This window comes from Heptranchias perlo, chromosome 7 (assembly GCF_035084215.1).
Source record: "Heptranchias perlo isolate sHepPer1 chromosome 7, sHepPer1.hap1, whole genome shotgun sequence".
NCBI classification, from domain to species: Eukaryota; Metazoa; Chordata; class Chondrichthyes; order Hexanchiformes; family Hexanchidae; genus Heptranchias; species Heptranchias perlo.
The window spans coordinates 12,237,011-12,249,669 of record NC_090331.1 but is presented as its reverse complement, the minus strand read 5'-3'; the positions used below and the strand labels follow the sequence as shown (position 1 = coordinate 12,249,669).

Here is a 12,659-nt window from a genome sequence, read left to right as displayed (position 1 = left end):
AAAGATATGGCGGAATGGAGCGGAGTGGGAGAAATCCAGAGGGAATTCCCGACGATTCGAATATTTAGGCAGAATGGTACAATATGGACCTCATGCCACTGGCGAGGAGTTGCATGCTGCGGGCGTTCTACCCACAACTTTCCAGTGCAAAGACCTCATTAAAATTTTGGTCTCTAAGATCGAGAACATCTGTGCATCTGCATCTGCTTGCTACCTCTCTCCTCGCTCTTAATCTCCATCCTGTCTCTCCCCACTCTACCTTTGATTCCCTCATCACTCTGCAATTCCTCTTTGCCGCCCACCCCCACTCTCCCTAAGCTCATCTCTTCTATGCTCCCTTAGTCTCCTTCTCACTCAACTCCTGACTACTACTCCTAGCCCTCCATGGTAGCCAATATTGACACTTCCAAGAAAATCCATGTCCTTCATTTGCAAAAGACTTGAGGTACCCAAGGGGAAAACAGTACTGTCAGATGGACTGAAGTCTGATCTCCCCTTATGCTGTCCTGTTAGATCCCAGATTGAATACCTATCTTAAAGTACCAAATATTCATTAACGAGGTCTCCATGTAGCACCTTTTTTTAAATGACTGATTGGACCTGCCTTGTTGGGGCTCTTCCTTTCTAGGTATGATAAAGAAGGGAAAGACCAATGTTAAATATATCAGTCAGTTTCCTATGTGTTCTACTAAACTTAAGTTGAGCTGCACTTTTAATGAAGCACCCCACCATTTTACTTGTGTAACAGAAGCACGACTCTTAACACATTCAGACTCACTGCATCAACGAGCAAAAGGGAGATAGGCCCCTCCATAATGGGTCAGTCTTGGCCCAATGGTAGCACTCTCACCTGAGTCAGAAGGTTGTGGGTTCAAGTCCAACTCCAGAGACTTGAGCACATAATCTAGGCTAACACTACTGAGGGAGTGCTGCACTGTCAGAGGTGCCGTCTTTCGGATGAGCCATTAAACCAAGTGTTGGCTTGGTACAGATTAGGGCAAGCATAAAAAAAAATGTTATGACTGCCCTCTCAGATGGCCATAAAAGATCCCGTGGCACTATTTTGAAGAGTAGGGGAGTTCTCTCTGGTGTCAATATTCATCCCTCAGACACATCATTAAAACAGGTAATCTGGTCATTATCTGATTGCCGTTAGTGAGACCTTGCTGTGCGCAAATTGGCTGCCACGTTTCCTAAATTACAACCGTGACTACTCTTCAAAAGTACTTCATTGGCTGCAAGGCACTTTGGGACATCCTGAGGTTATGAAAAGCACTACATAAAAGCGGGTTCTTTCTTTTGACTGTAGTTTTGAGTGAGAGTGTTGGCTTTCTCTTAGCCACACAGGCAAAGAACAGTCATAATTCTCACTCTGTGCTTGAACTTGCGGCTTTTGCTTCCACTTGTTTGAGGGGAGCAAGTTGCCTTTGTTTTCCATGAACCACTGGGTCCAGTTGCTGGCTTGTGTTTCAGACAGTTGGTGCAGTGTTTGCTGCTGGTGTTGTGGTTTTGACAAGAAGTTGAGCAGCATCCAGCAGTTGGTTAGAGTGGGATTGGCGAAACCTAGGAGCAGGACACCTTGTGCATAGTGATAAGGATGAATGGAGCTTGCATGCATCGTTTTTGGAATCTTCTACGTTATTGCTTTTGTGGTTGTGCTATCTTTGCTTTATAGAGCGATTTGATAGTCAATAGTGACTTGTAGTCATGATGGTTCTCTGACCAGTAGTGATCAGTAAACAAAGGTACTCTTAATTCCCATCACTGGTCAGTGGGACTTTGATTCTGGATCAAATCCAGTGTGAAAGCTTCTCGTTTTCTGGGGTAAATTGGAGTCGGGGTGTAGAAGTTGGTTGTCTTAATCATATTGCTTTACCCTCCTTGGCCAGAACTGAACGGAAGGGTCCTACTTGAGCTATTTGCAGAGGGCCCAATATCCTGTCTGCTTGTTTCAATTGGTAGCACTCTTGCCTCTATTCCTTCAAGAGGTTGACTTTCCATAGATGCACTTCATCCTTGCACCAGAACTGTGTGATACTTTCTCTGAAACTAGCATATCAAGTGAGGCCCATCGCACCACAATGGGTACTGTGCATAACTGAGACACTTCTGACTGACCAGAATAAACTACACAAATCTCTAATCTAAGATCAGTTAATCAGAACTCTTCAAAAAGCCAATGAGAAATGAAGTGGCAAACCATAATTGTGCTCGTTTAATTACTCCTGGTGCCTCCTTGCACAAGTTAATGTCACATCTCTTCTTCATACTGGATTTAATTCACAGAAGAATATTTGAGATTAAGTAAGCAAAATGGAAGTGTGGGTTTAATTTGTCTTTATCATTTTTTTTTGAGGATGTAACTGGTAGAATAGATATGGGAGAACTAGTCGATGTGGTTTATTTGGAATTTCAGAAGACCTTTGATAAGGTCCCACATAAGAGGTTAGTGTGCAAAATTAAAGCAGATGGGATTGGGGGTAATATACTGGCATGGATTGAAAATTGGTTAACAGATAGGAAACAGAGAGTAGGAATAAATGGGTCTTTTTCGGGGTGGCAGGCAGTGACGAGTGGGGTACCACAGAGAACAGTGCTTGGACCCCAGCTATTCACAATATATATCAATGATATGGATGAGGGAACCAAATGTAATATCTCCAAGTTTGCTGACAACACAAAACTAGCTGAGATTGTGAGTTGTGAGGAGGATGCAAAGAGGCTTCGAGGCGATTTAGACAAGTTTTGTGGGTGGACAAATACATGGCAGATGCAGTATAATGTGGATAAATATGAAGTTATCCACTTCAGAAGGAAAAACAGAAATGCAGAGTATTATTTAAATGGTGATAGATTGGGAAATGTTGATGTATAAAGGGACCTGGGTGTCCTTGTACTCCAGTCACTGAAAGTAAACATGCAGGTGCAGCAAGCAGTTAGGAAGGCAAATGGTATGTTGACCTTCATTGCAAGAGGATTTGAGTACAGGAGCAAGGATGTCTTACTGCAGTTATACAGGGCCTTGGTGAGACCACACCTGGAGTACTGTGTGCAGTTTTGGTCTCCTTACCTAAGAAGGGATATACTTGTCATAGAGGGAGTGCAGTGAAGGTTCACTAGATTGATGCCTGGGATGGCAGGACTGTCGTATGATGAGAGATTGGGTCGACTAGGCCTGTATTCACTCGAGTTTAGAAGAATGAGAGGGGATTTCATTGAAATGTATAAAATTCTGACAGGTCTAGACAGACTGGATGCAGGGAGGATGTTTCCCCTGGCTGGAGGGCTCTAGAACGAGGGGTCACAGTCTCAGGATATGGGGTAAGACATTTAGGACTGAGATGAGAAGAAAATTCTTCACTCAGAGGGTAGTGAACCTGTGGAATTCACTACCACAGAAGGCTGTGGAGGCCAAGTCACTGAATATATTTAAGAAGGAGCTAGATACATTTCTAGACACAAAAGGCATCAAGCGGTATGGGGAGAAAGCAGGAATATGATATTGAGGTAGAGGATCAGCCAAGATCATATCGAATGGCGGAGTAGGCTCGAAGGGCCGAATGGCCTACTCCTTTTCCTATTTCCTATGTTTCTATTTTAATGCATTAGCAAATTCTTTATCAATGTAAATCTGGAGATGACTTGTTACCCCTTCCAATCGGAAGCAATCAACTCATTATGGGATGGGGGGTATACAGTCTACTACTAATGATTGATGCACTGAACTCAAATAATTCAATAAATTGAATTAAACATAAATAGGCAATTAGTGCTTTAAAATGGATTCAGATAAATATTCAACTTTGAATTGAGTAGACGTCCAAATATAACTTCAAGTTGGAAAAGCTTTGCATCCTTGGCTTCTCAATACTGGAAAGCTTAACTATAAATACTCTATTTTCTTAATCAATGTGATTATCTTTCTTAGACAACTTTTAAGCAAGGATTGTATTGACTCTACTGAGTGAGTAGTAATAATGATTTTGCACGGTGAGGGGCCAATTTCAATTGCGTTGCAGTAGGCAGTTTTAAAATGGCTTTCACTTCTATATCCAGATTCTGGGATGGCCTCATCACTAGTGTTCCACCTCCTCTTATTGGAGATGTATAAGGATCATTAGTCAGTTTTTATTGTCAATTTAAAAGCCCATCTTTTATCGGTTAATGTTAGAAAATCAATTTCCCCCTCAACAAAAACCTGGATGAATTCAGAGAAAAAATAGGAGCTTTTACTTTGAATATTGCTAAAACTGAAAATGGGCAAGGGATTTTGAGGTACAGTTAAGCTAAATAACAACTCAAAACTAATTTATGTAGTTCAGTTGCCGTTTTTATGGTCTTGCGATGAGGGTGATGCTGGCAAGACGTTTTCTCCCCCCCCCCCCCCCCCTCCGCCCCATCTCTAGTTGACCTGAGAAGGTGGCAGTAGGTCATCTCCCTGAACTACTGATGGGTGTTCCCATGATGGGTGTTAGGTGGTGAATTCCAGGCTGTTGGCCAAGTGCTAGTGAAGGAACAGCTCACCATGTCCAAGTCAGGATGGTGTGAGTTGGGAGAATGTGGAGGTGATGATATTGCTGCTCTTGACCACCTTAGTGGTAGAGGTTGCAGGGCTGGGAACTGATGTCAATAGTACGCTTGGTGAGTTGCTGCTTTGCGCATCTGGATATTAGTTCAGTGGGGGCACTGGTCAAGTGGGATGCTTTGTCCAAATGGTGTTGCAGCTGCATTCAGATGAGTATTCCATTACATTCCTGAGTTGAACCTCGTAGGTGGCAGAGAGGCTTTGAGGGGTCAGGAGTTGAGGCATTCAGCCTGTACCTTTCTTTTCCAGCCATGTTATAGCTGGTCCAGTTAAGCTTCTGGACAACGGGGACTCTCTGGATGTTGGTGCTGCTGTTGAATATCAGGGGGAGTTAGTTGGACCTTGGCCATTGCCCGACACTTAAATGCCATTTGTTATCCCAAGCCTCATCATTGTTCAGGTCCTGGTGTAGTCCGCTCCATTGCTGGAGTTGGGAATGGAGTTGAACATTATAGAATTGTCAATGAACAACCCCAGCTCCTGAACATGATGGTGGAGAAGGTCATTGACTAAGCAGCTGAAGGTGGTTGAGCAACCATCAGATTCTCACTTGGATATAGCAGAATCTACATCGATTGTGGTTCCAGCGATGTACTGCCCTGGGCACATGTTTTCCAGCTCCCGTCTCACAGAAGAAAGTGTTGAAGGATAGTGTGAGAATAAAAATTGTTGGCAGGTTTATGCACGGGGAACAGTTATAAGCTTTCTTGTAAACACCACGCTGATGTGGTAACAGTCAGTGTACTGCTGTCCTTGCTCCATACCTAACTAAGAATGAGACACTGATGTTTGCAATATAAAGAATCTAGTCATCACAGCAGGACCTACAGCTGCCCTGGGGAGGGGAAACGATCCAAATTATACAGTTTTCATTTTTTTTCCCGACCGAATATCGGATCTAGAGATTCACGTGCATCATATCCATGAAGTGCAGTTGGAAATTTGAAGTCATTTCTCATTTGGGAGGAAATATGTTTACAGACTCCTGCCCCTCCTCCCAATTTTCAGTGGAAGTCAATTTTTAAAACTAACTTCAATGACTCTAAGAACATGTAATAAAGTCCCTTGCTCCAGTAACATTCCACTGTCAAGTAATCTAATGAATTGAGATCTGGTGGGGGAGGGGGGGGGATTGAAGGGGGAAAGAGGAGAGAGATAAATCAGGTGTGTGGAGGCTCCCGGGTGACTGCAAATCACTTGAGGGTTATATAAGAGTGCTGTTCTACTGCAATGCAAAAATTCCAATTGTGCATATGATCTTATTGCATGACCTACAATGCGGAGGTGGGGAATGGGGTTCCATCTCTGGACACAACTCGTACTGATAAGGATATGGTGGGGATTTTTGGTACTGTAGTATTTGCTATTTTTAAGCGAGATCTCCTCTAACCAGAGAAGCTGTTATCCTGTGCTCAGATCTTAACATAATGCAGCTTATCCTAAAACCACCTTCCTCAAAAGGCCTACCTGCGCTCTATTTCTAAATGCTTAATCTATTTTGTTACACAAGGTTGACTGTAAGCGTTCTGTGCTGATTCCTCAATCACCCATCCTTCCTTCTAATTGTTCACTTCTCTTGCAGGGTGAAAGTATTTCCATCCATGTCAGCGAAGCTGGTGTCCAGATGGGCAATGCTTGCTGGGAGCTGTACTATTTGGAGCATGGCATCCCGCCCGATGGGCACCCACCTGATGGCAGGTGGACTGGAAGGGCAGACGACTCCTTCAACATCTTGTTCTGTGAGACGGCAGCTGGAAAACACATGCCCGGGGCTGTCTTTGTTGACTTGGAACCGTCTGTGATTGGTAATAAAAGCACTCCAATCTATAATTGTATCTAATAAGTTTACAGGAGCTACTTGGATTTTAGCAGGGCTCTTGATTCAAGGCATGTTCGAATAGTCTTGCATCTTGAATGAAATCTCGCCTCCCTGAACAGTTGATGTTCACCACACTAGGAATATATATTGGAGCCAATGCTCTCCTTTTTGAATTTATCTACAGAACAGTTGATGGGAGTTACCCAAATTTATAACTGACTAATATCTTTCTACCCCTGCACATCCAAGGTATATTGACCTTGGAAGGGGTGTAGTGCAGATTCATCAGAGTGATACCGAAGGTAAAAGGGTTAAATTATGAGGACAGATTGCATAGACCAGGCTTGTATTCCCTCGAGAATAGAAGATTAAGAGCTGATCGAATTGAGTTGTTTAATATGATTAAAGGATTGATACGGTAGGTAGAGACACTGGGGGAAAAATTGGATAAGGGTCCTTTCTGGGCAATGGTAGTGCGATGCGCGACCTCCCCGCGCACACGGACCCTACGCAGGCAGTACGTGGACTTCGCACTGCCTTCTACTTACCCTGAAATCTCCGTGCAGCAAGCGCAGCCCTCGCTGCTGAGAGGCTGCACGGAGAATGAGGAAGTTGGAAATGGGGCGTGGACAGCGCACGTCATCAACAGCCTGCAATACTTAAAGATGCAGGCACATTTCCAATCGCAGATACACAGCCAAGTAGGAGAAGGGAGAATGGCATCGCGAGTAGCTGCACTAGCAAGAGAGCGGGGACCAAGATTCTCCAACGATGCTCTGGAGGCCCTGGTGGAAGGTGTGGACCAGAGGAGGGCAGGCATGTACCCACAGGGTGGCCGGAGACCGTCTAAACTACAGCTGCTTTGGCATTGGCAGGCTGGGGCACAGGAGGTGAATGCGAGGAGCATTGCACCATGCACGTGGGTGCAGTGCCACAAGAAATTTAATGATTTGACACGAGCGGTCAAGGTGAGTGAATGCAAGTGTCAAGTGGCACATCCGACCAACTGCACCAATACTCCATGCACGACACCTCCCGTCACCCACCCACCCACCAACAAACACTGCCCATCCATACGCAATGCTGCATCTCACCCGCACATTGCACACACTTGCAGGTCACACAACCACCACTCAAGTCACACAAACTGGCAGCTGTTCGACCATGACAGGCACATCAGCCACACACCTTGCAGGACACTCACTGACACACTGTCCTCTGTCTTGCAGGAAAAGGTGGCGTATAACATCCGCCAGCAGAAGGGACCTGAGGCTGGACGGGCATGTCTACACGTCCTCACCCCCCTAGGGGAGACGGTGCTGCGGATTATTGGGCGGGCTGTTACAACATGCTGCGCTGGAGGTCCCAGTCAAGGCAGTCTCTGCATATCTAATGGTCCTTCTCCATTTTCACATCTCCCTCTTCCCATAATCGTTTCTGACTCACGTGATGCACATGCTGCCAGCACACACCTCTTACTTGCTCCTCTCCCCACTCCACAACTTAACCTGTTTCCCTTTGTCATTGCAGATACCCAAGAACACGCGGCGGCACCCGAGGAGGAGGAGGAGGAGGAGGAGGAGGGGGACACTGAAGCCACACTGACACTCGATCTGACACTTGCTTCCACCAGCTCAGAGACTGATACTGCGCGTCCTTTAGAGGTTAGGTTAGAGGAGGGATCTGCACGTAGTGAGACACCGAGCACAAGTGCGCAGGAGCCTGGGCGGAGGGAACGGATACCACAGGTGCCAACTCGCTGGAGGGGGAGGTCGCTGACTAGTTCTGCTGCAGAGGAGTCAGATGAGGACTTTGATGGGCCGACTACAGAAGATGGCTGATGGGCGTACACCAACAAATGCTTGAGGCACTGGAAAGCCTGCCAGAAAGCCTGCGCATAATGAGAAGGAGCATGGAGGAGTCCATCTCCAACTTGGCACAGAGCTTTGCGCAGAGCTTGGAGCCCATCCTTTCCAACATGGTCACCTTCTCAGCGCACTTGTGGAACCCACCATGATGCAGTGTCTGATGACTGATGTCACAGCATCCATTGCAGCACAAACATCTGCCATCCAAGCTCAGACTGCTGCATTGGAAGCTCAGACTGCTGCTATCGTGACTCTGGGGACCACTGTGGAACGGGGCTTCCAGGGCGTCACAGCACTCCAGCAATCTGTTCTCCAGCCGATCACCAGGAGTGCTGAGGCGCCGCCCTGGGAGAGTGGCAGTGGCGCCATGACAGTTGGACCTGCTGTCCTCTCTCAGGACGACAGCATTCCTGCTCCCAACCCTGCCACTCCACCAGTACCCCTGTTGTTGCCTCTTGGTCAGCCAAGCCAGATTGCTGCAGCTCATGCTGAGATGGCACAGTCTGAAGCCGGGACCTCCAGGCCCAGAGCTGCTCGAGGTCGTCCTCCATCTGCATGCTCCTCCATTGAAAGCCAGCAGCCTTCCACCACCCATGCTCCAGCCACTGGGGAAGCACCTCGTAGGAGCACCAGGATAGGTAAAGGCACACGAACAAAAGGCACTAAGGGAATGCACAAGGGTGAATAGTTCTGTTATGTTTGTATATTTTCATTTATTCATCCATAAATGAGAGTTTGATTTTGCATTTAGTGGTGGTTTTTATTCATGCAATGAGCTGAGAGGGAAACCAATGTATAATCTGATGGAGGGCGATTTGATTGTCTTGTGGGGGGGACAAGGTGGGGAGTGTAGGACTGTTGGTGAGTGGGGGGATGTAGTTCCAATTATTGATAGCGGGCACGGATCAGGCGAGCACGCACTGCCCTTGCAGACAAGGCGTGTGGTTCCTGCTGCACCCTTGCGTCTTCCTCCACCTCCTCTTCCGGCTCCACCCTCTCCTTCTGCTCCTCCTCAGCCTCTTCCTCCTCATGCTCCTCCGCCTCTTCCTCCTCAGCCTCCTCCTCCACTCTGGCTCAGGATCTTCTGCAGTCATTGGTGGCAAAGGCTGGTCCCTCATGATGGCGAGGTTGTGCAGCATGCAGCAGACCACCACAAATCTGCCCACCCACTCAGGGCTCCTCCAGAGCGGTCCAGGCAGTGGAAAGCGTTGTTTGAGGCCTATGGTGTGCTCCATGATGTTGCATGTGGCAGCACGGATCTCATTATAGGCCTGTTGTGCACATGTGCGTGGGTTCCTGACCGGTGTCATGAGCCACGTCGTGAGGGGATAGCCCTCGTCGCCCATTAGCCAGCCTTTGACTTGCCGAGTCGGATGAAAGATAGCTGGCACGTTGGACTGCCGCATGACGAAGGCATCGTGATTGCTCCCACGTGATGCGTATGGTCGCACGCCAGCTGCACGGTGAGGGAGTGGAAGCCCTTTCGGTTGACGAAGATGGCCGGGTTGATATGCGGGGCACGCAGGGCAATATGTGTGCAGTCCATGGCACTCTGCACCATGGGGAAGCCAGCAATGCGGGTGAACCCCCGTGCTCGCTCGTTCTGATTGTCTCTGTCGAGAGGGAAGGTGATGAATCTGTTCCTCGTGTGGTACAGTGCGTCTGTGACCTCCCTTATACGACAGTGCACTCCATACTGTGAGATGTTGCACATGTCACCAGCAGAAGCCTGAAATGCTCCTGAGCCATAGAAATTCAGTGCCAATGTGACCTTCTCAGCCACAGGCAATGCTGTCCTCGCCCTGCTCTGAGGCTGCAGTTGTGGCTGCACCAATTGACAGGTCTTGGTGACAGCTTCCTTGGTGAACCTCAGGCATCAGATGCAATCCTCCTCGGTCATGTTGAGGTAAGAGAATTGATCCCTGAAGGCCCTCATTGGGTAGGGCCTCCTGCTCAGTGCCCTGCGCCTCCTCGTCCTCCGTCTCCTCGCAGCTTGACCTGCTGCGTGTGGCCTCTCTGCATGCTCCCAGTCATGTTCAATGCCCAACGGGAGCCCTAGCAGACCGCCCATGGTTGGCAGGAATGTTGTTCCACCAAGATTGTAACTTTCCGACCCGTAAGGCAGTACCTGCCAAAGCACTCTCAAAAGTAGTGTAGGAACTCTCAATAAGAGTAGGGAGCTTCAAAAAATACTTCCTACTCCTCCAGCAACCAGAAGTAATAATCCAGCAACTAACCTGCAACACCAGCATGGCCCTTTAAATAGCACTGGTGGGGGGGTCCTTCAGGCACTCTAAGAAACGTTTAGATGGTCGGGGATAAGACTGTGCGTTGAGTTGAGCGTTAAGGTCCAAAATTGTGTGTATCACTTTAAATCAGCGTTGCACACTGATTGCAGCCATTTTCTCCCTACTTTACATGTTTCCAGCATTCGGGATTAGCACATTAACTCCCACACCAAGATGGTGTCTGGCACACATCACGCAGGAAACGTGCGTGCGCATCCAAGACGCCATCTTGGATGTCGGAGGGGCCATGTAGCGCCAAAACAACGGGCGCTACACGGCCCAATTTAGCGCTCACTATTTCCTCTGGTGAGGGGAGTCCAGAACAAGTTGTTCAGTGGTGATGTCAGGAAGCACTGCAGATAAAAGGTAGTGGGGATGTGGAACTCTCCCCCAAAAAGCTGATGAGGCTAGGTCAATTGAAAATTGCAAAGTCGAGATCAATAGTTATTTTTTTGTTAGGTAAGGGTATTAAGGAATATGGAACCAAAGCGGGTAAGTGGAGTGGAGATATAGATCAGCCTACTTGAATGGCGGGACAGGCTCGAAGGGCTGAATGGCCTTCTCCTGTTCTTATGGTGCATTGAGATTAAAGACCAGTCACAGACTTTTTTTTGAGGGTTGAGCTAAGAACTCTTTAGCATACCTAGACTTCCATATCTGTATGGACACATTTACTTTAGTCGATGTAAGATGAACAGTTTATCCAATTTGCAATGCAACAGTGCTGCTAGACTATTGATCTGTGTGTATATACCTCGTATGGTCTGCGTGACTTGTTGCATTATTGGTTTTGCAGATGAGGTCTGTACTGGTATCTATCGCCAGCTGTTCCACCCCGACCAGCTCATCACCAGGGAGGAAGATGTTGCCAACAACCACGCCCGCGGGCACTATGCCATCAGCAAGGAGCTGGTTGACCCCGTCTTGGACACACTTCGCAAATTGGCATGGATATTGTGCTCAGAAGCCTTGCATTGAAAAAGGAGGATGCTATAAAAGAGCATATTAAATCCTGGATATGATTCAGCAAGGGACAGTGACCGCAAAACAAATTGCGCATCCCCAATTTTCACCACTGCACTACTGGCGGCCATGCCTTCAGCTGTCTAGGCCCTAAGATCTGGAATTCCCTCCATAAACCTCTCCTCCTCTCTACCTCTCTCTCCTCCTTTAAGATGCTCCTTAAAATCTCTTTGACCAAGCTTTTGAGGTATATAAAATTATGACAGGACTAGATAGAATGGATAGGGAGGACCTATTTCCCTTAGCAGAGAGGTCAGTGACCAGGGGGCATAGATTTAAAATAGAAGGATTAGACAGCAGCTGAGGAGATTTTTTTTCACCCAGAGCATGGTGGGGGTCTGGGACTTACTGCCTGAAAGGGTGGTAGAGGCAGAGACCTTCAACTCATTTAAAAAGTACTTGGAAAGTAGCTGATTGGTGCAAGGATTAGAGGGGACATGAGGAAAAACTTTTTTACCCAGAGGGTGGTGGGTGTATAGAATTTGCTACCCAAATTGGTGGTAGAGGCAGGGACCCTCAACTCTTTTAAAAAGTACATGGACCTGCACCTAAAGTGCTGTAAGCTGCAGGGCTACGGACCGGGTGCTGGAAGGTGGGATCAGAATGGGCACCTGGTTGTTCTTCGAGCCGGCGTGGACACGATGGGCCGAATGGCCCCCTTCCGTGCTGTATCTTTTCTATGGTTCTATGGTTCTATGGATGTGCACTTGAACTGCCGTAACCTACGGACCAAGTGCTGGAAAGTGGGATTAAGCTGGATAGTTCTTTTTCGGCTGGCACGGACACGGTGGGCTGAATGGCCTCCTTCTGTGGCGTAACTTTCTATGATTCTATGAATGCTGAACTGTAACCAGCCACTAGAAGAGAGCAACCAAGCCCCACTAGACACTGCTCTCAGACAATCTCCTCTACTGAGAACATACTTCGTCCCAATGCCCCAGCCAAGGCAGATAACTCACCACAGGAGAAAATTCCCTCTCTAAGTTCGGTATAATAAAATCATAATCTACTTTTTATAAAAAGAACAGGTTTACAATTTCACGACGCCACATGCACAGAGGAAATCATGCATTAGG

The 12,659-nt window shown here is 47.3% G+C and overlaps 1 protein-coding gene across 1 annotated transcript; it reads left to right on the top strand.

Annotated features, from left to right (window-relative positions):
• Window positions 1–4,623: 4,623 nt before the first annotated feature.
• Window positions 4,624–11,538, top strand: LOC137323445 (tubulin alpha-3 chain-like). Its single transcript, XM_067986919.1, has 3 exons — window positions 4,624–4,641; window positions 6,168–6,390; window positions 11,357–11,538. The coding sequence occupies exons 1-3, from the start codon at window positions 4,624–4,626 to the stop codon at window positions 11,536–11,538; spliced, it is 423 nt and encodes a 140-aa protein (XP_067843020.1).
• The last annotated feature ends 1,121 nt before the right edge of the window (window positions 11,539–12,659 follow it).

Bases quoted from the DNA above. Each gene is read 5' to 3' on its own strand.
- LOC137323445 (XM_067986919.1), top strand. The intron at 6,391-11,356 runs GTAATAAAAGCA...TTGGTTTTGCAG, and splicing joins CTTGGAACCGTCTGTGATTG to ATGAGGTCTGTACTGGTATC.